General features: G+C 51.0%; 9 protein-coding genes across 9 annotated transcripts; 6 read left to right on the forward strand and 3 right to left on the reverse strand.

Moving 5' to 3' along the window:
• Positions 1-839: 839 nt before the first annotated feature.
• A1O5_11609 (uncharacterized protein) lies at positions 840-2,382 on the forward strand (the record flags this gene model as incomplete). Its single annotated transcript, XM_007752181.1, has 3 exons — positions 840-1,328; positions 1,379-1,746; positions 1,800-2,382. The coding sequence occupies 3 exons, from the start codon at positions 840-842 to the stop codon at positions 2,380-2,382; spliced, it is 1,440 nt and encodes a 479-aa protein (XP_007750371.1).
• Positions 2,383-3,225: 843 nt separating this feature from the next.
• A1O5_11610 (uncharacterized protein) lies at positions 3,226-4,710 on the forward strand (the record flags this gene model as incomplete). The annotated part of the gene is made up of 1 exon (XM_007752182.1): positions 3,226-4,710. One exon carries the CDS (start codon positions 3,226-3,228, stop codon positions 4,708-4,710), a length of 1,485 nt encoding a protein of 494 aa, XP_007750372.1.
• A 1,212-nt stretch (positions 4,711-5,922) lies between these two features.
• A1O5_11611 (uncharacterized protein) lies at positions 5,923-8,010 on the forward strand (the record flags this gene model as incomplete). Its single annotated transcript, XM_007752183.1, has 2 exons — positions 5,923-7,035; positions 7,099-8,010. 2 exons carry the CDS (start codon positions 5,923-5,925, stop codon positions 8,008-8,010), a joined length of 2,025 nt encoding a protein of 674 aa, XP_007750373.1.
• A 440-nt stretch (positions 8,011-8,450) lies between these two features.
• Positions 8,451-9,155, forward strand: A1O5_11612 (3-hydroxy acyl-CoA dehydratase; the record flags this gene model as incomplete). Its single annotated transcript, XM_007752184.1, has 1 exon — positions 8,451-9,155. One exon carries the CDS (start codon positions 8,451-8,453, stop codon positions 9,153-9,155), a length of 705 nt encoding a protein of 234 aa, XP_007750374.1.
• A 2,713-nt stretch (positions 9,156-11,868) lies between these two features.
• On the forward strand, positions 11,869-14,281 carry A1O5_11613 (uncharacterized protein; the record flags this gene model as incomplete). The annotated part of the gene is made up of 7 exons (XM_007752185.1): positions 11,869-12,342; positions 12,403-12,421; positions 12,471-12,665; positions 12,720-13,009; positions 13,065-13,271; positions 13,334-13,821; positions 13,900-14,281. The coding sequence occupies 7 exons, from the start codon at positions 11,869-11,871 to the stop codon at positions 14,279-14,281; spliced, it is 2,055 nt and encodes a 684-aa protein (XP_007750375.1).
• Positions 14,282-14,730: 449 nt separating this feature from the next.
• A1O5_11614 (uncharacterized protein) lies at positions 14,731-15,312 on the reverse strand (the record flags this gene model as incomplete). Its single annotated transcript, XM_007752186.1, has 1 exon — positions 14,731-15,312. One exon carries the CDS (start codon positions 15,310-15,312, stop codon positions 14,731-14,733), a length of 582 nt encoding a protein of 193 aa, XP_007750376.1.
• A 470-nt stretch (positions 15,313-15,782) lies between these two features.
• On the forward strand, positions 15,783-17,378 carry A1O5_11615 (uncharacterized protein; the record flags this gene model as incomplete). The annotated part of the gene is made up of 4 exons (XM_007752187.1): positions 15,783-15,945; positions 16,012-16,592; positions 16,666-17,003; positions 17,063-17,378. 4 exons carry the CDS (start codon positions 15,783-15,785, stop codon positions 17,376-17,378), a joined length of 1,398 nt encoding a protein of 465 aa, XP_007750377.1.
• A 257-nt stretch (positions 17,379-17,635) lies between these two features.
• On the reverse strand, positions 17,636-19,545 carry A1O5_11616 (uncharacterized protein; the record flags this gene model as incomplete). The annotated part of the gene is made up of 6 exons (XM_007752188.1): positions 17,636-18,015; positions 18,072-18,293; positions 18,393-18,773; positions 18,823-18,939; positions 18,999-19,293; positions 19,351-19,545. 6 exons carry the CDS (start codon positions 19,543-19,545, stop codon positions 17,636-17,638), a joined length of 1,590 nt encoding a protein of 529 aa, XP_007750378.1.
• Positions 19,546-21,559: 2,014 nt separating this feature from the next.
• A1O5_11617 (uncharacterized protein) lies at positions 21,560-23,424 on the reverse strand (the record flags this gene model as incomplete). Its single annotated transcript, XM_007752189.1, has 4 exons — positions 21,560-22,393; positions 22,453-22,840; positions 22,895-23,291; positions 23,352-23,424. 4 exons carry the CDS (start codon positions 23,422-23,424, stop codon positions 21,560-21,562), a joined length of 1,692 nt encoding a protein of 563 aa, XP_007750379.1.
• Between the last annotated feature and the right edge of the window lie 651 nt (positions 23,425-24,075).

Genomic DNA, 24,075 nt, shown 5'->3' on the forward strand with positions numbered 1-24,075 from the left:
ATGCACCTAGACAAATACTGTATGGTATATGCAATTACATTGGGCGGGATTTTGGTTTGCATCCGGGGGAAGTGGACTCGGTGGGGTGGGGGGGACAGTTCAAATGACAATATTCATTGACCCAAATCGCCAAAGACAACCAGATGTGGGAGAATGTGTTTCAAATGACGAGTGGCTGGCTCGGACCACTTCCCCGTCTGCCCGTCGACGACGGAAATGTCGACCCATGTACGTACAAGTCGTCAAGGCTTTTCAGCCTCTCCAGCGGGAATATTCCCTGGTCGATTGGATGTCCTAGTCCATCTCACGCCTAAGACCGAGTTAAGCGCAATATTGTCCCTAAGTACTATCGGGGAATATGCTTCCGGTCAGAAGGCTTCCAGCTAGATGCACGCTTGCAGGGGCACCCTTTCGCTGCCGTGTAGATCCTTCTGGCTTGCTCAACCTGCCTCGCTACTCAACCCGCTGGCAGCTTCGTTAGGGCAGTTGGCTCAAAATTCCCCATGCGTCTTGGGGGGCCACAGGTAAGCTAGAAGCTTGGAGAGATGTACTGGTCTCTCTACCGACGACCTATCTCATCCATTACATGTTCCCCAGATTGCTCAGCCATGGAGAGCATGCGTCCAGTTCTTACTAGAAAGAAACCCATGCCTCTAAATCAATCATCAATTATCTGGAGGCGAGTGTTGCTTGTACATACCATGGGTACTTCAAACTACTTAGTGACGGCTAACTAGTGAAGTTGTGGTGGCTTCGACTGTTGATCCCCTGAAGAATGCAGACGTCCTCGTATTCATGCCCTTGTAGCATTGACACCATACGAAGTCCTCAGCAACAACATGGATGTTGCGGACCCGCTCAAATTCGGTATAGGTATGGAACATCCAGCCCTTCAAGACCTGGTCAGGGCGATCACTACCTCGCCTGCCATCAAGGATAACAGAACCCAGACTCCCACTGTTGCCGGCCTTCAACTTCCAAATCCATTGGCACAGTTTAGCATTCCTCTTTGTCCTGCTTTTATACCTAGCTTAGTTATCAGGATGGCTGACAAAGAGGCTCCTGCTTTCTTTCAGATTTCATCAGACAATCATGCACCATGGGTCGTGGTAACAGCCTCGGTGTTTCTGATATATTCCATCATGGCCGTGGTTTCCAAAGTGGTTTCAAAGCTTCATCTCACGTTCATGAAACCATATGATTGGCTGATTATCGCATCAACAATCACCGCTTTCGTGCAAACCGCTTGCGTTATCGCTGCATGCGAGAATGGTCTAGGACAGCACCGTGAGACCATCTCCAAGGACACGTTTGCCGCCTTTTCACGAGTTATGTTGCACCGGGTTTCGATGTGGATGGATTTGCTGACAGAATGCAGTATGCGTACGCAGCCCAGATGCTTTTCGTTATCGCCTGTGCTTTCGCAAAAGCATCCGCAATCTCTTTTATTTTGGCTATAGCTCCACAAATACGGCTTCAACAGTCATCTTACGTGCTGCTCGGGGTCGTCTCTTGCTGGGCAGTGTCTGCAGTACTTGCTCTGGCTTTCCAGTGTCAACTACCTCACCCCTGGAGGTTTGAAGAGGGGAAATGCATTGATCAAGAGGCGCTCTCTCTCTTCATAGGCATTGTCAATATCCTGACAGATCTCGCCTTAGTCGCCATACCCTCTGCTATGATGTGGTGGGTGCAGACAAATACCGGTAGAAAATGGCAGGTCGTGGCTTTGTTTGCGTCTAGAATCATGTATGTATCAGATGTACATGCGGCTGAAGTACTCCGCTGATATGGCAATACAGAGTTCCAATTTTCGTCGTCTTTCAATTAGTGGAGTACCACAAATTCTATGAGTCCGACGACAGAAGTTGGAAAATGGTCGGCCCCGCCATATGGAATCAACTGGTCATGAACCTCTCCATCCTCACCGCATGCATACCAAGTTTGAAAACGGTGCTTGATATGTTCAAGTCCGGGACCTCATTCTTCACGGTGCCAGTCCAGTATCAGTCGGCAGTGGATAACAGTTCCCAAGGACTGAGATCGAAGTTAGCCACCGCCGTTTTTCAGAGAATCGCATTGAAGAGAAGTGCCAACAGGAGCCAGAACGACACGGCATATTCGTCGAGGGAGTGGCCCACGAAACAGATGAAAGCCGTCAGTGGCCAACATTCCGTGCAGATCTCGAGTAATGTCAGAAGCAACTCTGACCTGCAGGATATTCCCGTGCGCAGCGAGAGCCAGCGAAGTCTGACGGAGAACACGATCATGAGGACAGTAGCATACGAGGTCGGGTATGAGGAGATGATGGCGACACATCATGCCGCTGGCTCAGATGGTCAATCTCGAGTTTCGATCAACAGTGAGGCACAGCACTCATACTAGACCCACAATGCAGAGTTTCGGCCCTTGCCGGGGCTTGATTAGGGGGAACATGGCCCCCGATGAGCCTATTACTACTTCTTCGGGCGCCTGTGTAAAGGATGGCACTGCAGACGAAAAGTGAATCCTCCTCGAACTAATTCATTGATGAGAATGACAATATTTTCAATCGGCCACTGATAGGAGCGCCAAATCAGCAGGCTGTCTTCCAATCTCCCTTCCGCCGACGGGAGTTCTTGCATGGCCTAGAATGTGACCAAAGGCCTAAGGGAAGTCATCACACATGGAAAGTCTTGGGGAGTTTTAGCGAACACACTATTCATGCAGCTAAGTCATTCCCCGTGGCGTCCGTTGCGAGCCCCTGCGAGCCTCAACGGGAGAGAGGACCAGACTTTGCGTTTCCAACTAAACAGACGTCAACTAACCCCTACCTACCTAGGTACAAGTACGGGTACTAATACCTACTAGGGTAAGCTTCACTCGCCTGCCAGACTGGCACGGTAATTGGCTTCGGGGCCGATTGTAAAAGGGAGTCTACTGGTAAGAAAGAAACCAGTCTGGCTGTTTGGGAACAAAATCTCCACATTCCGCTGCGAAGGGCCTTGCCCTGGCAAGCTGCGTGATAACAGTAGCACACAATCCACCATTCACTCGACAAATCCTGCCAGGCTAGGCTGTCTCGGTCCAAGCATCATTTCATTAAACTGGGGAGGTCGACTTCCTGAAAATGTCAAAGCTACTCATCCCTGTTCAGAGTATACGAGTACTGCAATAATACGCCGCATTCCTACACCACTCGCGGACGAGTCGCTGAGTCAGCCAGCCTTTTGCCGCCCGCATTGTGAGATGCTTGAGACTTCACCGCTACTCGAACCAGATCGGGCCTTGTCAGAATATGGCGACGATGGCAGCGATGGCAACAGCAACCACCCCGAGCGAGCCACGACATGGAAAACCGAGACACGAATCATGATCGCCAACACAGCGCCCTTGGTTTTGACGTACTTGCTGCAATATTTCTACAGTTTGATCATTGTGTTAGTCGTCGGCCACATCGGAGAAGACGAGCTCGCTGCCGTGTCATTGGGGGTCACCACCATGAACATTGTCGGCTTCGCCATCTTCGAGGGCATCGCGACGAGTCTAGATACGTTATGCGCGCAGGCCTTTGGCTCCGGGAATCTGAAAGTCGTCGGTTTACATGTTCAACGAATGATATTGCTGCTGCTCCTTGTCGCTTGCCCAATTGGCATGCTATGGCTCTGCTCACCCTGGATCCTCGCAAGAATGATCCCTCAACCTCAACTGGCGATTGTGGCGGGGACGTTCCTGAGGACATCGCTCATCGGTGTACCCGGATACGTGGTGTTCGAAGCCGGTAAGCGGTTCCTGCAATCCCAGGGGAATTTCACTGCGTCCTTGGTCGTGCTTTTAATCTGTACGCCCATTAACCTTGTCCTCAACTGGGTGCTGGTGTTCAAGCTGGGCCTGGGAGTCATGGGATCTGCACTTGCAGCCGCTCTGAGCAACGATTTGCGAGCCATTCTGCTCATCCTGTATATCGCCCTCTATCTTCCGGAAACGCACCAGTGCTGGCCCGGGCTCCTCCCCAAGACCATCCTTCAAAACTGGATGCCTATGATCAAGCTCTCTGTCCCCGGCGCGGTCATGACACTGGGGGAGTGGTTTGCCTTCGAGCTACTCAACTTCAGCGCCGCGTACATCAAATCTGGTGGAAGCACCTTCACAGGCTCAGGGCCTTTGGCGGCCCAAGCGATCCTTTCGACGACCTCAGTGCTAGTATGGCATATCCCCTTCTCCGGGAGCGTGGTGGCAAGCACCAAAATCGGACATTTGATAGGGAGAGGCTCAGTCGACGCCGCCAAAAAAATATCCAAATTCTATGCCGCTTTCTTCTCCGGGACCGCCATATTCGACATGATACTAGCCCTCGCCGCTGGCAGTCTTATTGCGCGTTTCGGCACCGGGGATCCGTCTAGCGAGGTGCGAGATCTCGTTATGGGGACTCTTCCCTTCGTCGCGGTCTTTCAAATCTTTGACGCCGCCGTTTGCTGCATTCATGGCATAATGCGTGGCCTGGGTCGTCAGGCCATTGGCGGCTGGGCTACGTTCGCAGTCAACTATTGCATTGGAGTTCCTTTGGCATTGGTACTCTCTCTCGGTCCCCCGATGCTTGGGTTGGTAGGTCTCTGGTCGGGGCTGTCCATTGGGATGGCCGTGCTGGCGTCGGTGCAGGCAATAGTCTTGGGGATCATCGACTGGGAAACATGTGTACTGGATGCGAGAAAGCGGGAAGAGAGATGTGATTAGTGATTGGCCGCGGAGTCTTGGAGAGCAGCATCTTGACGGTGTTGCACGTGAGGTTATTGGGCCAGAGCCTGATGGAGGAATGTGAACGGAGTACATGTATCCAACAGACAACCAAGCCTGAGTCTCTCCGAATACGTGCCATGGCAGAGCTAATTTTGAGCTCTGAGGCATGTACTAAGTGACCGTCGACAAGGCTTCCAATTTCTGGATACCAATAGCTGAAGGGATATATCCCACTTCTGAAACCTCAGTTGCATTAGTTTTGACTGACGCCAATCACAACTCGCTAACATCATGGCCTGTGCCGATGTATGTGCAGTAAACGCGGTACGATATGACAAAAGCAACTCAGTGCTCGATCCCCATCGCTGACCCCACTGTGCTTGTCCTGGCCTATGGCTCTCTACAGGGCTTCGCCAATCCTGCCCGCATCTCAGACCCATTTGATCTCGGCTCTTTCAGCCTCAATTATCACTTCAGGATCACTTTCAGAGACACTTAACGACTGCATCCATGCTCTTCCATGACGGCTGTGCCCGGCATCATACCCCCAGCTGACTGACGTCGAAGAGATGCCTTCAAGGGCCATGTCCTAACCGGCTCAGGAGAGAGCAAGGTCGAAGTTCCCAAACATCACGAATAGGAGCATCTTTTCCGGCTCCGCTTGCGCATCCTCTCTGAGGCCAGAGCATACAAATTCACTGACACGGATTTCCGCAACTGGGCGTGATCGGGGCGTGATTATCATTGCTTGACTGACTCGGCTTGTGTCACAGCCGCATTCGCAAAAACTCTTTCCGCGTGCCCTTCGCTAGGTGTTGTCCATGAGGCGGCGGCCTTGATTGGCTTATAGCGACCAGGGTTGAGCGGATTCCCGCACCGTTAATGCAAGATATATCTCCACATTGAACTTTGTTTCCCTCTCGCGCCACAAACTTTGGCGGAAAAGAGAAAAACAAGGCACTTCGTGAGTATGAATGCTCATGTGTCGTGGTAGAAGATTGAAATCACACGAAGACTCCGTTGAGTGTGAGTGAGAGGCTTAAACAGGGCTATATAAAGGCTACTGCCTCAGGTCGAAGAGCTTCCACTTCTTTCATCTCAATTCTCATCGAAGCTCGCTCGAACCATTTACCTCGTGATCTTCGCATTTCACCTTTCTGCCCTCCCTTTTTCTTAAGTGCTATTCGCTTTAACCAGAAGTCAGCCAGCATGGACGGAGGTCATCTCTTCCAGGCAATCAATACGACCACCACCACTGGCATATGCATTCCTGAAGAGGCGTCATGGAACCTCAACAGTGACCTGCACCATCCAGATATTGTCAACTCCTATCCACCTACCATAGAGCTTGATGGCGGCCCGGTCCAAGTGGACTTCGACAGTCTGGCTACATTCCTGAATGATCATCGTTCCCTTGATGATAACCTGCACGATGATAGTGATGAACACCATTGTGTCTCGTGGGGGAGGTTGGGAGCTCTCGACGGCACAGAGAGAATTAGTCCAGTTGTCGCCAATCACGTCCCTTCAACTCAGTCACAGGCCCATCCGTCATTGATTCCTCCCCCGACTCTTAAAACTCGAAACCGCCCTCATCCTCAGGCTTCCCCTTCAACTAAGAGGTCAAAACCGTGTCTTGGCTGCAGAGTTGACAAGGGCAATCGTGCTTGTTCCGGATCACCGTGGTGTGAGAGATGCCAGCACAAAACCGGTCTGCAAGCACCACCCGCCAGTCCAAATATTATTCCCTATTTGGATTGGAGTCGATGGCATAACTTCTGCCAAGCAGTTCAGCAAAGTCTCCCCAAGCTGTCCGAAGACGTGACAATCATCTCCCGAGCTTCCGGACCCCAACCCCAGTCGATCATTCTAGAACTCGACCTCGAGGACAGATGTTCTAGGAGAAGCTTTCAATTGACACATGTCGTCGCGCTCGATCTCAGATTCGCCGACGGCACGTGGCCAAGGGCACCTGTAATCACCAAGGAACAATTTGACCTGTTCATCATGGAAGCCATGTGGGGGAGATTGTATACAGTCAGAGACGCCGAAAGTTTTTCCAACCAGGAGCAGGACTTATTCTCCAAGATCAAGCTCCTTTTGGGCTATTCCAAATTGCTTCGGAGCTTTAACTCTATCTGGATCATCAGTCGCGCCTTCGTTGACGACGCACTAAGCCTGTTTGTGGCAGCTGAGCTCGAATATTTTCTAGCATTCCGTGTCAACATGTTGTTCACAGAGTTATTGGGAATGTGGCCCGCTATCGATTCGGATGCTGTCACCGGACAACGTCAGGCCGTCCTTTTCTATGGCCTCGAAGCGGTTCTTCGTGGGTTAAGCTCCTTGGGGCAGACTCACTGGAAGTTAGCTCAGACACCTTCTTAGTATCTTCTTTGGTTGGAGAATGACCTCAACGAATGTTTCAAACGGGTGCACGATAATATTCTGGTGCAAACATGTGGCCTTCCCACACCGCAGAGAATACAGGTTGTACCACATCTCGTGGAATTTGCTCGCGCACGGGACAAGGATCTCTCGAAACACCTGCTGGTGAGCGTGCAAAGACACCCGAGTTCCATCGTTGGGTTCGTGCCGTTTCCGCTGATTCATTCAAGGGGCGAGGTGCGCTCTGCTTTGGATCTATTGGTAGAATCGCGTAGAGAAATTATCTCCGGAATCATCAAAGGCTCCGTTAAACCCAGAGAACGACACCCAAAATACTTGGTGACAGTGGACAACAAACTGGTCGAGTATAGGGATTTAACCGACCTTGGATACGGGACACACGATGGGACCAAGAACAGCAACAGCTCCACGGGTGGTCCAACGGAGACAGCACAGTTTCTAATCGAACAGCACCCGGATCCGCTGCAAGCTGTTCGACCTGGGGGCTCCACGTTCACCACTGTTGGCGACGATTTCATTTTGGAGTCAGAAACAGGGTCAGGCATCGGCCCTCAGGGGCCCAATGTCACTGTGAGTATGCTAAGCCCAGAAGAGCTGGCCAGGATCAGCGTTCCCATTCCTCCTCCAGGCTCAGTCGGTTTCTGCGACTCCTGGGGGCAGCCAATATCTGACTTACAGCTTTGGAACTTTCGGCCCTCCACCTCTGACCTCCCGGAGACCGCTAATGACAATGATGACGTCGATGAAAATCTGTCGGATACTTCCCGAGTGTCCCAGCAAGACGAGATCCCCCTGAAATTCAATGCAGTTCTGAACGCAATGATTGCGAGGGCCTATTCCAACGTCCTGTTAGCAGAACAACCTGAGCGGGATCATCATCAGCAGAATTGATATCGACGGATAGTGCGCTAATAGCTATCCCTAACCGTGGCGCGTACGTTGGCTGGGCTGGAGTTAAAGGAAAGGTTGGCTTCTTTGATTGCATTGGCGTCAGTCTTGAGTGAAAACATGATGGAGTGTCAGGATGGCTCTTTGGAAGCTGAAGAGGCAGTTGTGATGCCGGGAGCAATCGAACGGCAGGGAGATTTTGGTAACTAGTACCAAATAATGATAGTGTCTTGGCTTCCAAGACTTTATGAGGCTAGGCCAATAACGGAAATTGCGACACATTCAGTTTCACCTGTGCCTAGAATCTTCATCTCCATCCAATTCTTCCCTCCACAATCACAAACAATGTCAGGGCAGTCTCGGAGGAGGATATAAACTACGGATTCGCCCTTCAATTCCTCTCTCAGGTCCCTCTTCCAAGCTCACGAGTGTCGAGATCCAGGATGGAGAACCAAATTTCCCGCAAATCATCCTCTTCCCCTTCACAGAGTTACCTGGTAGCCTACAATGCCATCTGCCTGGCCCTGTGGTCTATCATAACCCTCCGAGCTGTTTTCCTCATACCCACCCTCTTTGCTCTTGGGAAACCCCAAGGTGTTCTCGACGCCCTCTTTCCTCTTCTTAAATGGACTCAGACAATAGCCCTCCTCGAAATCCTCCATGCCGCCGTCGGCCTCGTCCGAGCCAGCCCCATCACAACCGCAATGCAAGTCGCGTCGCGGATATTGCTTGTCTGGGTTGTGCTAGACATGTTTCCACAAGTCGTCTCGACGACGAACAGCTTTGGGAAGTCGGTGCCGGGTTCGACATTGGGGCCGATTGCCTTTGCGGGGATCTTGATGGCGTGGGGAACTACAGAAGTCATTCGATATGGGTTCTTCGTGTGGAAGGCAGCCATAAGTGAAAGAGTCCCCGCCGCCCTTACGTGGCTGCGGTACAACACCTTCTTCGTCCTATATCCCATTGGCATCTCGAGCGAATGTCTGCTTATGTACCTGGCATTGACCCCTGCAGCGAAGCAAGGACAGCGGCTCGATCTATTGTTGAAGATTGTTCTCCTCATTTACGTACCGGGCAGCTATATTCTCTACACTCACATGATGGCCCAGCGGCGCAAAGTCATGAAGGGGAAAGGAAAGTCTGCTTGAGAAATGCATTAGTTTCCGGGACATTTGGATGATGGCATACCCGGTCTTTGAGGGTATCTGGTGGACACAGACCTCAGGCAGTTCGAAGGATGACTGAGGCAAAGGAGACCAGTACACCATTGCCTCGAGTGGAAGGTGTTACTCCAGCTTGGCAGATGAACAGGATGCCAGAAGATTCTAAATGAATGCTGCAAAGCGCACCGCTACTTGGAGGAGTCGGACGAAAAGGCTGTCTCTGAAGACTAGCTTGAATCCCTGACTAAAGCCGGTAGGTCTCAGGTTGCCAGAGGGACATGAGAAGGACTGGATAGAATGTCAATGACGGTAGCCTCGGAATCGGAGGGCAAAGAGAACTACAGAAAAGCGCGGAAGGGTCTCAATTTTTATTGCTCTTCAGCCCATTTATTGTTCTGTCAGACTGCTGCGTTGTCCTTGTTGTATCGTGACGCAGGCATTCCCAGGCGACGTTCCTTATCTGGAAGCAGAGTGGAAACTGCTCAGAGATCACTATTAATACTCGCGACTCGCCCTCCTCTCACCTCCCCCCTCCTTTCACTCAACCAACAGGAGATGCATCTTTCCTGGATGAAACAACTTCCCGGGTACATACCCAACCCGGTTCTTTACGACTGACAACAGCGAAGCGGCCTTGTTGAGCAGGGTCAAAGCTACTCGAGGTGTCCTCCAGACACATGTCACGATTGTCAGCTTTATGACGCGCGTTCTTGGTGAGATCATCGGGACTGTCCTCTTTTTCGAAGAAGGAAGGCACATGGAAAGCAGAGGAGGCTTCTCAATAGTACAGGTCCATTCTCAGATGGTACCATTAAGTGGCTGCTCCCTTTCTTCGACAACAGGTCATAAGAACTGACATCTCTAATAAAGAAGATCGTGGACAAGGGATCTAATGATCTTTTCGAAGGTATCTTGCAGAGATGATGCACCAAAACTGTCCTCGGCGCTAAGCGGACACAGAGAGTTATGTGTTTTCGAAGACCACCCACGACACCATCGGTTTAGCGTGTTTTGGGATCCAAATGAGCAATCTATCCTCAGTCTCCGCGCTTGCACTAGCGTCCGAAAGGTTATTCGAGTATACGGCTTAGTCCACGACCACGAGCGCTCCCAGCATCTACTTTCCGGACGCAGAAGTTTGAAAGACCACGAAACCGCTGTGGAGACTCTCCCACCGACCTTGCATGTTCTACATTGTTCTTGCCCGCGATTGAGAGATCGAACCCTGGCATCCTAAAGAGGTTTTCGAGTACTACCGGCTAAGCACTCAATTGCTTATGGCGGATATAAAAAAAAACACTTACCTTACTGAGGCATTTCACAAACGAACTCCTTCGACGTCGCGCGCCAGCTAAGCGGAAATGGTCATTGGCGTTGGCCTGCCCTGTTCCCCTTCGCAGGCACTAGCGCCCACAGACACCCGGCAGAGGATATTATCATTGACAGCGTGCCTGTCCCTAAGGCTACTCTGGTTTACATTGTCCCCGGCGTCATTCACTATAACCCGGAAAATTTGGGACCAGCAGTCAAAGCCTTTAATCCTGATCAATGGTAAATCAGTGTCTTCAAGAGGCCCAAGATTCTTATGCCTCTCTCTCCTCGGATCGCTTATATCATATTAGGTAACGAAAACGTCTCATGCACTGCTCTATTAGAAGTTGAGCAGGTCCATGAAGTACGGAGTACCACATCTGTATCCACGACTTGGGCAGATTATTCCGGGCTTCAACAAAATCAGCGATCAGAAACCGGCAATGGGGGGACAAGTCGGATGTCCCAAAGGGTTCGGAATCACTTTCGGACCGAGACATTTGGTGTTCCGACAGGCTGATGGGTCTGCCATCTCGTAGTGATCCGCCTGGAGGAGATGGCAAAGAACTAACAAACTCTCTCCGAAGAGGCCAAATGCTGCTTCGTTAGCCGCAACATGCAAGTGACTGGTAGGTGGATGGACATCTGATCCTTTTCCACAGTTTCATGACTGGCAAGCCTTGGGCAACGTGTAGCAGCCGCATGACTCGGTCAGCCCAACTAGCCGCATGGGCAATTAGGTAGGAGAAACTCAACTGGCTGACTAGTACCGAATATGCCTAGGTGCATATATCGACGAGGTTGGTGAGCCATCTCCATGGCGCACTAGACCCACCCCCGCGTGCCCCCGCATCCCCGGATCCCGAGAGCGTTGAATACCTAGGTGTGCAACAGCTGCTGTCTTCCCTGGCTTCTCATTTTCTCCTACAGCTCTGATACTTGGTCCCAAATCTCTGGTATCGTTGAACTGGGCTGGCATATATTCCCTGGTATCTGTCGTTCCCCACATTGGCACGCCTCAGACGAAGAGACAACTCCCATGCATTTTGACGTCTTAACAATGAACCCTGAAAAGGACAATCCACTGCCGAAACCAGTGAGGGCAAAGCGCTCAATCGCCTGCAATTTCTGCAGGATGAAAAAGGTCCGCTGTGAGATACGATTGCCATGCTCGTCTTGTTCCCTTTGATCTCGCTAACTGCGCACAGGTAATGGCGGCAGCCCCTGCAGCAACTGCTTGGATCATGGAGAAGTGTGCGTTTCGGCCTCAAGAAGACGCCCTCGTCTCAGCAACAAGGATGCTGTGAGCGGAGACGTGGTCAGTCGGTTGGCGCGCGTCGAGGCATTACTTCAGGCAGCTGGATCCGATCCCTCCAACGCCCCGCAGATGCCCGATTTTCTGCGCCCACTCGATGTCGAGTTCCAGAGAACGGCCAACGCTGTTGAAGATTCCGGAAACCCTTTGAGTGACACGTCCATGGCGTCCTCCAATGATCAATTTTTGGCGCGAACTCTCAGGAAAGTAGGGGGAGAAGAGAGAGTCTCCATGCCCAATATGCCCCCTTCGACTAACACTGCTGGCTGTCTGGTTCCGAGTATTGAATGTGCAGACACCTCTGATACCCAGGTCTCTGTGTCTCGCCGTGGGACATCCATCTCTGATATGGGATACACGCAGAATGGCACTATCGAGTTACATTCAATGACCGTGGCCCAGGCTCCGAAGGCACTGGCCCCAGATCAGATAGGCAGCCTTGAGCTAGAGATGCCTCCGCCAGACTACCAAACCAATCCGATTGATCCATCCAACAGCAGTCCTAGCGAAAAACAGGAAATCAATAGCGTATATTCTTGTGAGAGTGTAAGTCGCTGCCAGCTGTTTTATTTCTGGCCTGAGCCTAAATTCAAGATTTTCGTTTAGTCAAACTGGGAGTATCATGGTGTGTCCCCGTGCAGACTCGACGTCACTCATACCTAACAGGAGATCAGGACCAAGATCGTATCTCTCAATTTGTTCCAAACCTGGTATTCAATGGGTGTCTCAAAAGATTGGAAATCCCGCTTTCCAAGAAGCCGCTGGTACCTTGACACGAGATGTCACTCGTCGGCTCAAGATCGAGAAAAAAATGTCAAAGGAACGAACGCCCGAGCCACCTGGGTCTATCGCATGGAAATACGCCCAAGGTAACCACACCGGATCTTTGACCTTCTGAGCATGTTACTGACATGTACGCTCAGCCTACTTTGAAAGGGCGCCCGACGCCGTCTTTGGGGTTGTTAACAAGAACTGGTTCAATGCCCGGCTTCAGAGCCAACTCAACAACCCCAACGTCGACGATGATCCGGCCTGGTATGCTCTACGAAATGCTGTCTATGCTGTTGGATGCCGCTTTGAGCTGTCCGGGCGCGCCAGTTTCCGTAAGGCCTATCGAACCGCATGGAGCTACTTCGAAAATGCCCTAGCGGTGCACACAGAGCTACTCTACTTCCGCACTTCCCTGTTCGCTGTACAAGCCCTGACTGTCATGGTATGCACCCCTTTTCGCAAGAGCTCTCTGATGGCCGTCTCACCACCTCCCCTAGGCGTACTATACAGAAACCATTGGAAGTCCTTGCCTCGAATACATGCTTATCACGAATGCGGCTCGTCTTGCATATTCAAAAGGTCTCCATCGTCAGCCTGTTCCCTCTTGGGACCTCAGCTCGTCAGAACAACGCCATAGAAATTGGCTTTTCTGGGCAATTTACTGTCTAGAGAAGAGTTGCTGCTCTCGTGCAGGGCGTCCTTCGGTTAGAAGATGCCCATGGCTTCCCTAGTTTCTTTTTGCGCATACGTTGACCATCATGCGCAGGCTATCAATGACGACGAGATCAGCTGCCAGATCCCAACGGCTGCCCCTGCGGGGGGTTCTGCAGGTGTTCAGTATCCTACCAATCTTGTGAAACTGGCCCAGATGAGTTCTCGAGTCGCAAGAGTGTTCTCAAATGTCCAAAACTGGAGTAAATCACCAGATACCCTGGCTGAGACAGTGGCAAAATTGCATGTGCAGCATGTCGAGATCGAAAATACTTTGCAGGGACTGGTCAACCCAGAAATACCGCTTGATAGCGTTAAACTTCCAGCACATATGAACCTTCAACAAGCCAACTTCATTCGGCTCACGTACTTCAACACCATTTTGGATATTCACACTGCTCTCACAAATCCATGGTCACACTTAAGACAACATCCTACCACCCATTCCCAGGTTCAGAAGTCGACGGAGATTGTAGCCCGAACGGTTCGGGCCGCGATTCTCACTACGCATTCTATCCGTATCGACGCCAGTACTCCCGTTCTGTAAGTCTACGATGCCGCTGGCCTCGTTGTCGGAGCAAGTCTGAGATCTGGGCGCTCCAGCACTGACAGTCAATGTAGGCTGGCATTCCAGACACCAATATATGCATTCATCAATCTTTTCATCCACATTCTGCAGAACCCCGATCTACCTACTGTCCAATCCGACCTCGCTTTGATGGATGTTGGAGCCGGGCACTTTGCCCGTTTAGAGTTCGCAACGGAGGCAGAAGTCCCGATTTTCTTTGCGAAGGAGGTCGCAGCTTTGGCGCGACAAGCTGTCAAAAACCACAAGAGCTTTCCACAACCGCCTCTGGGCCAACCCGGCGTGTATAGCGAATCTGGAGTTCTTCACGACAAAAGTGTCGTAGGGACGGAAGAAGCCGGTCCTGACGCGATGAGAAGTCCATTGAATAGCGTGAGTATCATTCTCTACTCCATGCACGCGAGCGATGAATCATAACATTCGGTGTCTTTCAGAGCTATCCCAATATTTTCGATTTTGAGCTGGATGACTGGACGGCCTTCTTGCCCCTCGGTGACCCTTGAGAGCCTCAGGCCTGGGTCAGTTTATCACTGAATATTCACCCTGTACGAAAACGGCTACGAAGCACTTTTGACCGGGAATTTAACGGTGGCGGAAATGTCACTGTCATGTACCCGAGATGGCAAAAAGTACTATGAGCATGATTTATGGGCCCGTGTAATCCAAGATTTGAGTATTTATAATTCCTTGACAGTCTGGAACACAACCTTGTGGATAACAAACACTTCGCGCCATACGGACTCGAGCGCTAGAGTGGAAGGTTCATTGTTACACTCGCAACCAGCATATCTCCCTTACATGGAGACCTCGGCAATGACATCTGAGAATTGTCCTCACGATTGTCCTGGCTCCCCGAAACGATATTTCTAACCAAGGACAGGAATGCCACGTGGACCAATCTCGACCCTTTTCTTCAGCTCTTTCTCGCTGGCGCCGCTTTTCAAGCGATCAATCATCTCCTCTGGGTCGAAGTCCGTGCCGATGGGGTTCTCGTCATAGTATTTTGACCGCATGAAGTTTGTGGCGTCGTCTGGAGACTCGAAGTTGTCTGTTTGCGTCTCAATCATGTTCCCATCCGGGTCGCGGTAGTAAATGGATGTTGTTGGCCCGTGGTTGACCGGCCACAGTGGCTCTATACCTCTTTGCTTGCGCTGGCGATACGCCAGGAGCAGATCCTCCAGCGTGTCGAAAGCGAATGCCGTGTGCTCCAGACCGCACGTTTCGGCATCCTTTGCCTTTGTCCCGGGGAAAGCCGCTATCGCTACCCGATGATGCTCCTCGTCATATGTTAGGAATGCCAGAAAGTCGTTCTTGTAGATCACTTCTGCACCGAGGAAGTCCTTGTAGAATTCCACCATGGTCTCGAAGTTGTTCGTTCGGAGAACAACGTGCGCCAGCTTGCTGGGCGATGTGACCTTGGCGGTCGGTTTGTCAAAGTCAGCCACCATCTCCGCTCACCGACGTTTTGTGTTGCTCAGAGAATGTCTGCATTCAGGTACTAATATTTGTGGAAAATCTTGCGTTATTGAATTCTGCCACCATCCATTTCGGCCTCACTCAGAAAGGTCGGGATTTGAGGAGCGACTGAGAAAGTACGGCAAGAAGCGGCCCGATTTTGCTGGGTTGATACAGATCAGAGGGGTTCCTGAAGCGACTCCTTTCCGGCGCTTTGCGCGCCGCAAACCCTGGGATCTCTTTACGGACGAGGGATTGTTTCCCAGTCGCCAACCCGCGCTCCGAAAGTTCGGCCCAATCAACCAGCATTTCCAATGATCACTGGCCTGAGTAACTTATGGCCGCGATACGTGCTTCTATTGACGGCCTTTAACCAAGTGCTGAACTGTACATTTACTTACAAGTAGCCACGTTTCTTCTTGTCTAACTTACTAAACAAGTGGTGTAGGTATGTACTGTCGATATGGCAACTAACGGAAATGAAATCAATGGCACTGGCTTCGGCTCCCGAGGCAAAATTCTCATCGTTGGTGCCGGCTATGGTGGATTAGCAACCGCGATCGAACTCAAAAGGAAGGGGTTTCATGTCGAGGTCGTGGAGGCTGCTAGGCAGCTGACCACTCAGGGTCAGCCAACTACCCCAATGTATTGAATGGCAGGGGAGGCCGGACGCGCACTGACTGCTCTCACAGGCGACATCATTCAGGTCGGATCTAATGCCTCGCGCGTCATGTCAAATTGGGGGAATTTGCTGGAACAGGCAGTTGCAGAGTCCGCCCAGCCAGCGCGCATGACGCTGTTTGACAAGTCGGGAAAGAAATTGCTAGAGGCACCTCTGCCAACAGAGTTCAGCGGATATCCGGTCTTGTACTCGAATCGTGGGCTCCTGCAGCGTTTAATTTTCGAAGAAGCGAAGACCTTAGGCATCGAGTTCCGGTTGGGCAAGCGTGTCAAGTCCTACTTCGAAGAGGACGACTGTGCTGGAGTCGAGATCGACGGCGAGCGTCTTGTCGCAGACGCAGTCATCGCAGCGGATGGAATACATAGCGCTGCGCGGAAACATGTCATCGGCATCCAACAACATCCTCGCAGCAGCGGGTTCGCAGTCTATCGCACCTGCTTCCCATTGGAATGCTTGGCCAAAGATCCATTGACGAAGCCGTTCACTGAGTTGAAAGAAGATCTCTTCCACGTTTGGCTTGGATCCGATGTGCATGCCATCTTGTTCATCACGGTCGCCACTCAATCGGCCGTCATTTTCTGCACTCATAAGGTAAGCTCGAAGCTGGCCGACGTCATCAAGGAAGTCAGTGTCGTTTCCATGGACGTGGCTAATGGTTCCGTAGGATACCTACGAGGTCGAAGAATCCTGGACGAATCCCGGCGACCTCCACGACATGCTAAACGTCGTCGAAGGCTGGGATCCAATCATTTGTGCCGCAATGAAGGCAATACCGCCAGAAAAACTGATCGATTGGAAGCTCCTCTGGCGCGACCCTATCCGGCAGTGGGTGTCCCGCACAGGTCGGATTACGTTGGTTGGCGACGCGGCGCATCCTCACCTACCCACCTCGGGGCAAGGAGCCGCCCAAGCAATTGAAGATGCAGCGACAATCGGAGCACTGCTCGATAAGTTAGGCAAAGACAATATCCCCGATGCTTTCCGTGCATTTGAAAAGCTCAGGTAGGTGTTGGCCCGTATTCGTAATATACCGCCCCATACTCACTCACCTCTCACTGTAGGTATGAGAGGACAAGTCTCACGCAGCGAATGGGCTGGGAGACCAGGCATCGCTGGCATCAAACCGACTGGGAGGCCGTTGCGGTGAACCCGGAGTTCTTGAAGATGCCTCAGCCCATGTGGTTGTACACATTTGACGCGGAGAAATACGCATATGACCGGTGCGACGAAGCGGTTGAGAGCGTGAGAAAGGGGACGCCATTCATTTCCACGAATACTCCAGAAGGCCATGTTCACGAGGATTGGACGGTGGAGATGATGATGGCGTTGGAGAAGGAGCAGGCAAAGGATCACTTTTATCGAGTCGCGAACAAATAGGTGGCGAGCCGTACCAGCATACATAACCCAGACCTGCCTGCGAGGTGAAATAGATATCCGAGTTTGGACACGGCTATGCCGTTGGCCGATCAGAGACGTCAAATATCGTCCCTGCTGAGCCACAACGGACATCTTACAGCATAGCAGTCTCAGAGCAGGTGTGAAAGAGAGCAATTTTCCACTTTAGACCACCGCTTCGCTTGATGCTATCCACAACATGCGTCACAAGATTGCTATTTTTCAGTTCAATGCATGACTCAAGATACGAGCCTCACTTTCAGCCTCATTCCGTTGAGTGGCCGCAAGCTCGGTCCACTCTTCTGGGGCTCAACCAACCCGGTATTCTCAAAGCTGAAGTTCCGAATGAGCTCCGTGAGGATAGCCTTGAATTCCAGAATAGCGAAAGATTTCCCGATGCACACTCTTGGGCCCGCAGAGAAAGCCAAGGAAACATATGGGTCATTGGCTGGCTCGGGAAGGTGGTCGTAGCGGTCGGGGTCGAACTGTTCGGCGTTCGGGCCCCAGATGTGGGTGTTGTATTGAGGTGCGGCCGGCGCGATCATGATCAACGTCCCTTGTGGTATCCTTACGCCTTCAATCTCGACGTCTTCGGCAGCCTGCCGGGGAAAGGTTGGTGCTTGTGGTCAGGTCAGCATGGCCAGTCTCTCTTTCAGGGGCTTTGAAAGAACCTACCAGGGGGGTAGTATCTGAGCACTTCCTTCATAACGTTGTTCAAAAAGCGCATGTTGTCGAGTTCCTCGTAACTTGGAGAAGACGATGTCACCGTCGACAAGACTTCTGCCCGTAGTCTGTCCTGAACCTTTGTATGGAGTGTAAGGGCGTATAATGTCCAGGTTAAAGCACCCGCGGTAGTCTCGTGGCCACTAGGAGAGACGTCAGCCGGCAGGGCAGTGACTTATCCGGATCCATTGCACTCACGCAGACATAAAATTCAGTAGCTGTAAAGTGTCAGCAAGAAGACACCTGTACCATCAGCTATTGAAGTTGAAACACCTACGTAGCCAAGCATTTCGTCCTCTGACCATGTATCCTTGCTTTCTTCGATCATCAATGTTAGAAGATCACGATTTGCCTTTTCGCCCTTGATGAGGCCTTCTCGAAATTCGCTTTTCCGCTTCTGGATGTGCTCTCGAAGTATCTTTCTTACAGTGGCGTTGGCTTCCACAAAGCTCTGATTCGTCTTCAGAGGAAGCCATTGTCGAATCGGTACAAACTGATGGACAACCGAGATGAGAATCTGCAAAGGAGTGGCGAACTCGAAAATTTTCCCATAGCTTGTTGCCAGTTGCGAAGGAGTTGACAGACTATTCAGCTCGTATCCAAGGGCAGCCAGGCCAACAACATCAAGAGTTGTCTTTGAGAGGAGCTCGGACACTGAGGGTTCAATCAGCCAAATTTAGGGGGCCATGCCTCGAAAGTTTACCTTCTAATACATTATAGCCGTCTGGGCCAAGTTGGCTCTTGATAATACCGGACATTTCTCTCGCTTTGACCTCGAAAAAGGGGAGAAGTCGCTTGATATTACTAAAGGAGAAAGGAGCTGCCGCGTCGACCGGGTTAGTCTCGCTTCACTAGAGTTCATATTATAAGTGCGCGCACCGAGGAGCAGCTTCCGCTGCTTTTTGTGCTCTTCACCTTCCATAAACAAGATTCCGTGGCCTGCAATTTCTCCCACAACGCGTTCGTAGTATTTGGGTTTGACAAAGGAGTAACACTTGGTCTGCAAGACTGCCTTGTGGGCACGGGCAGAGTTTACCATGAGCACCTCGGTGTTGAGAAAAGACAAGTATCTAATAAATGGGGCATCTTGGGCGTCCGCCATCCATTTCTTCTCAAGTTCACTGGGCAGAGCCTTGACCTGATTGAGGAGCTGCCCAAGCACAAGGTTGCCACCCTAGCGGACCGTAAGCACTCCTGCCTGGGGATGTAAAACGGAGGAAAGTATTCGTACCTTGGGCCCAGGCAAATGTCGTAAGGGAGATACCAGGAATGGCCATATGAGAACAAAATAAAGTTTGAATGCGATATACTGGCCCACAAAAAGTCCAAACGCCTGGTCAAGAAACCCGTGACGTCCTACACGGCCGAGTTTGAGCAAAAGGACTGTCTCAGCGACAGACACTATGGCACATTTTGCGACATCCATTTCTCGACGACACCTTTGAGTGGCAGATTGCTAACTCGAATTCCCGGTCGAAGATAAAATACCAAAGCAGATATGTATTAATAACACGATTCGCATTTCATGGGGCCCGAAACTCCCCAGCATTTGGGATTTCTTCTACGGTCGAGTAGACGAACAGCTTACTTGGAGTAGTTCAGCGTGGGCGAGCTGGCTAAAGCCAATGGAGAACGGATTCGGAGTAATCCTGAGACCATGCAGCGCGTTACTAAGCATACCTCCGCCGAACAAGATAGGAATAGCCCAAAATACGAAAAGCTGCTGTCCAACCGAACGAGAGCCCATGAAGTCGATGGTGATGGAGAAATCTTGATTAGAGACGGCAGTGTTGCTAGAAATCTCAGCCGACTTTGAAAATTCTATATGTAACCTCCAAGTCGCCATCGTCCCGTACAGAAATTCTACCCGTGGACAGAAAGACAGCTTTGTTCACCCAAGCTAGTTCCGGGCTTCTACTTTCAAGTAGTGGTTGCGTGTAGTAATATCCATCTCCATAGTTCGTGGAATGCTTCTCCCCTTTGAACACATCCAAAATGGGGCCGTGAAAGTGGAGTTTACCGAGGTATCGTATGTCGCAGTTTATCCGGTCTGGGGCTGTTTCCGGCGAGTGGCAAGATACGCGGGCATCGATATGCACATAGTCAGGGTGGACAGTCATCCAGTCGCTGCCAGCTCGAACTTCAAGGTTGATTGACTCGTCGGCCGACTTCAATGACCCCCGAAACACTGTGATGGGCTTAATCAGACGTTGGAAACAACCAAAAGAGTTGCATCATCAGAGGGGAAAGGGTGAGCTCAGGCGCAAGCAAGACGGGATGAGACATCTCGCTTACCGTGAGCAACGCTAAGAGAAGAATGCTCAGTGGCGGTAGCAGAAAAACCAGGAGGGCCGATGACTGTGAGGTCGAACGCGTGGGTTAACTTGGGCGCTGTATCGGTTGACATGATAGCAAATGTATGCACCACGAAGGTCCAGCTTCTGTCCAGCCAAGGGGGGTTGAGGGCACAAATATGTCATAAGCTCTCGCAGCGCTGAGCCTCCACACAACAACCAGTTACAATTATATGGGGGCAGAGTGACACTGTTTGATGGGGATCTTCGAGGGAGCGCCATGCTAACCTGGCGATCAAGGCCTCTTCTGAGCTACAATTGCCGCGGACCGGGAAGACCGGACAGAAGTCGATGCCGTTTCTAACAGCGGGGAAGTATATGTGCCGAAAAATGTGTTTCGCCGAGGCCACTTGCCCGTGCATTCATGAGTAAAGTAATTGAGTGAATATTCGGTATCTGTATTCCGATTAAAGTACGAAGTGAGGCAAGACGGAATGGGAAATGGTCGATTCACCCATAATAACGTTGAATCTCGAATAGGCTTCCCGCCGCACAAAAAAACACCCACAGAAATGTCCAAAGACCGGCGGTGGCAACGAGTCCAGTGAGGACGCCGTTTATTTCAAGACATGAACCGCTTTTGTCTGCTCTCGTAGGCTGCAGAAAAATCGCGAGCACCTCAAACCATGAAAAAGCTCAGGTAGAGGGGCTCGGTATGAAAATGGGAGTGTAATTGGTAGGACAATGGTGCGCAAAGTACAACACCGCCGATAATGGCTCACCCTTACTATTGGCATAGCTCTGGTATGAGAGACTCATAATTCTCTCATGTTCAGACCTCTGTAAGGTATAAGCATATACTTATAGGACTAATCACCCATAACACTATTGTCTTGTTGAACTAGGCATTCTTCGTTCATTGAATGAATTAGTCTTTCGATCTGCGTTCTCTCTAAGAGCGTTCCTCCTCGTTTATATGTGATTTCGCCTTTGAACAGAAGAGGCCGAGGCGGATCTTGGGCGGCGTGCCTTTTCTGTTTTGATATAGCATGGGCATACATTTACCCCAGTCGAGACTGGGACCATGTCATCCTGGTGGTCAAGACATTCTCCCTTGCTCTGAGTCTGGAGTCCAATTGTCACGTCTCAATACTGCATTGCCCCCATCTTCTCTAACTTGTAGTCCTCTAGCTGGGTGGTCAACTTTTCAGTGGCAGCAAACTGATGCACCTCGCGTTGCCTTGGAGTCTGACTGACGTCTCTTTTTTGAGCCGCCACCTTCCGCCCAGTAACAAGAGTCAATATTTCTTCTGCTTTCTTGATGTTGGGAGCCTCATCACCACGCCACGCTACGTGCCCGTCTGGTCGGACCAGTACAAAGGGCTTTTGCCAGACAGTGCGAGCGTTCTCTTCATCTCGGAGAACCACATGTTTCACGGGCACGTTCATAGCATCTGCGGCTGCCAGAAGAGTGCTCGGGTCTCCCTTGTCTTCGATGTTTGAATAGCTGAACTGGAAAAGTGTCCAATATTTTCCATATAGATCGAATATGGAGGTCCCGTCGCGGAGAAAGACATGGGGTGCCCGCGAGCCGATAAATGTGCTGGGGACATACCGCTCTGGACTCCATTCTGGTTCCACTGCGTCGGCCTCGTCTCTGCAGGGATACACACACGACTGATGTCGAACGTCCATCTCAATACCCCAGTCTGTATTCTCACCCTTATTCGTTTGGTAATGGTCAGATATCTTCTTCCTGATTTCGCGACCTCTGTCGGAGTCCTCAAGTACTTCTCTAGGCTTGGGCCCAAGCAGGTCAGGAAGAGCGAGGTGTGTTTCCATATGTATTCCGGATCTTTGTATGCTTCTCAAGGCCACTGGACGCCGTTCTTCTTCGTAGGAGTCGAGAAGAGCCGGTCCTGCTTGCCCATTTATGACAGCAGCCAATTTCCAACCAATGTCAAAAGCATCGCCAACACCCTGGTGAGGAAGTTAGGTTCCAGTTACGACGGAGCTTACTCAACTATGACAGAGCTCACCATGTTCATGCCATAACCGCCCATGGGAATGTTCTGATGTACTGCATCTCCAGCAAGGAAGATCTTGCCCTTCTGGCTGCGATACTGCCTCGCGATTGCGATACTGTGTCGATAAGTCGAACTGACAAGTATCTCATCAATTTTGAATTCGTAGGAGTCCCCCATGCCAGCAAGTGCTCTATATGCAGCCTCGTGTGCACCGATTTTGGCATGGTCTGCGTCCAGTGGTAACATTAAATGCGTTGTAAAGATGTACTCATCATCTTGGCAGATCGCTGCACCACTTAAACCCTCTTCACCGTAGATGAAGAGGTGCCAAAATCGGCCGTACTTCTGCAACTTCTCAAGGTCCTGTGATCGGAAGTGGACTAAGAGCACGTAACCGGGACTTGGTAGTGTCAGTAGGAAAGCCCATTCAACCGCGGTCGAGAATCAAACCTACACTGGCCCTCCGTCAAGAGCGATACCCATGTCTCGTCGGACACGACTCGATGCCCCATCACATCCAACTAGGTATTTTGTGAAAATCCTAACCTTCTTGCCACTTTCGGCATGAACAGCGTCGACGTATGCGCCATCCTCTGTCTCAGAAGCCTTTTCGACTTTCCAACCGAATCGGCAATCTACAAGGGCGTTTCTGTCGCAGCGCTGCTTCAGGTAGCTTTCAAATATGGCTTGCGAAATCCTTTGCCATGGCTCTTGAGGCATACTGCCGTCATTTTGTTCTTTGTATTGTGCCCTCAACTCCACGTTGGAGGGAAATTCCCAAGACGTTGTTGGGGCTGATTCACCCAGTCCGGGCGTGAAGTACACGTTGTAGGGCGTTGTCTGGGGTACGCCTTGTAATCCGGAACATCGTCAGTCTTTGAACGAGCAGCAGGAGCATTGGTCATTCATACCAAGATTTCGGACATCGTCGGAGATTCCAAGCCGCTTTAACAACTCCATCGATCGCACGTTGGTAAGATCCATCTTGGGCCATCTACACCATAATCAGTATAATTTGGAACCCGATCCGTGAGAGCTGACTTTGTGGTTGTCTCGTTCCGTTCCAACACAATGCTTTTCAAGCCATAATGCGCTAGGACAGTTGCCACCAGAAGACCGACAGGCCCTCCTCCAACGATCAAGATAGTCCTGTTGTCAAGTCTTTCCACAGCTTCTTGTCTGTCGACGTAAGCATGGCTCGGGTCTAAACCCTGGGCGTTCTTCATGTCGGTCTGAGCCGTCTAGAATGAACCTAGCTGAGATGTCGACGATTTTGAGGCTCTACGCGAGACAAGAGGCAGATGATTGACTAGGATGAAACTTAACTTCCAGTGGGCGCACATTCTCCTATTTGGGCAAATGTCACTAGGCATAAAGAACCAGTAATGAGAGTCTACAGGTTTTCGGGCCGGTCGATTTTGGATATCCTCTAAAGGGCCGAGAATTCGAGTGAGATATCCACCTGCCGGAATCGAGGTAAGCTCCTCTGCAGCTTTGGTCATCTCCGATAGCGCATCCATAGGATAAACGCGACATCTGGCTCATAAATTAACGTTAGAGTGCTTTTGCCTATTATGCTGCGAGGAGCGATATAGCTATTTCGAACTTAAGGTCACGCAAACGGAGATGTCTCTG

Source organism: Cladophialophora psammophila (assembly GCF_000585535.1).
Source record: "Cladophialophora psammophila CBS 110553 chromosome Unknown aczJe-supercont1.27, whole genome shotgun sequence".
Lineage (NCBI taxonomy): Eukaryota > Fungi > Ascomycota > Eurotiomycetes > Chaetothyriales > Herpotrichiellaceae > Cladophialophora > Cladophialophora psammophila.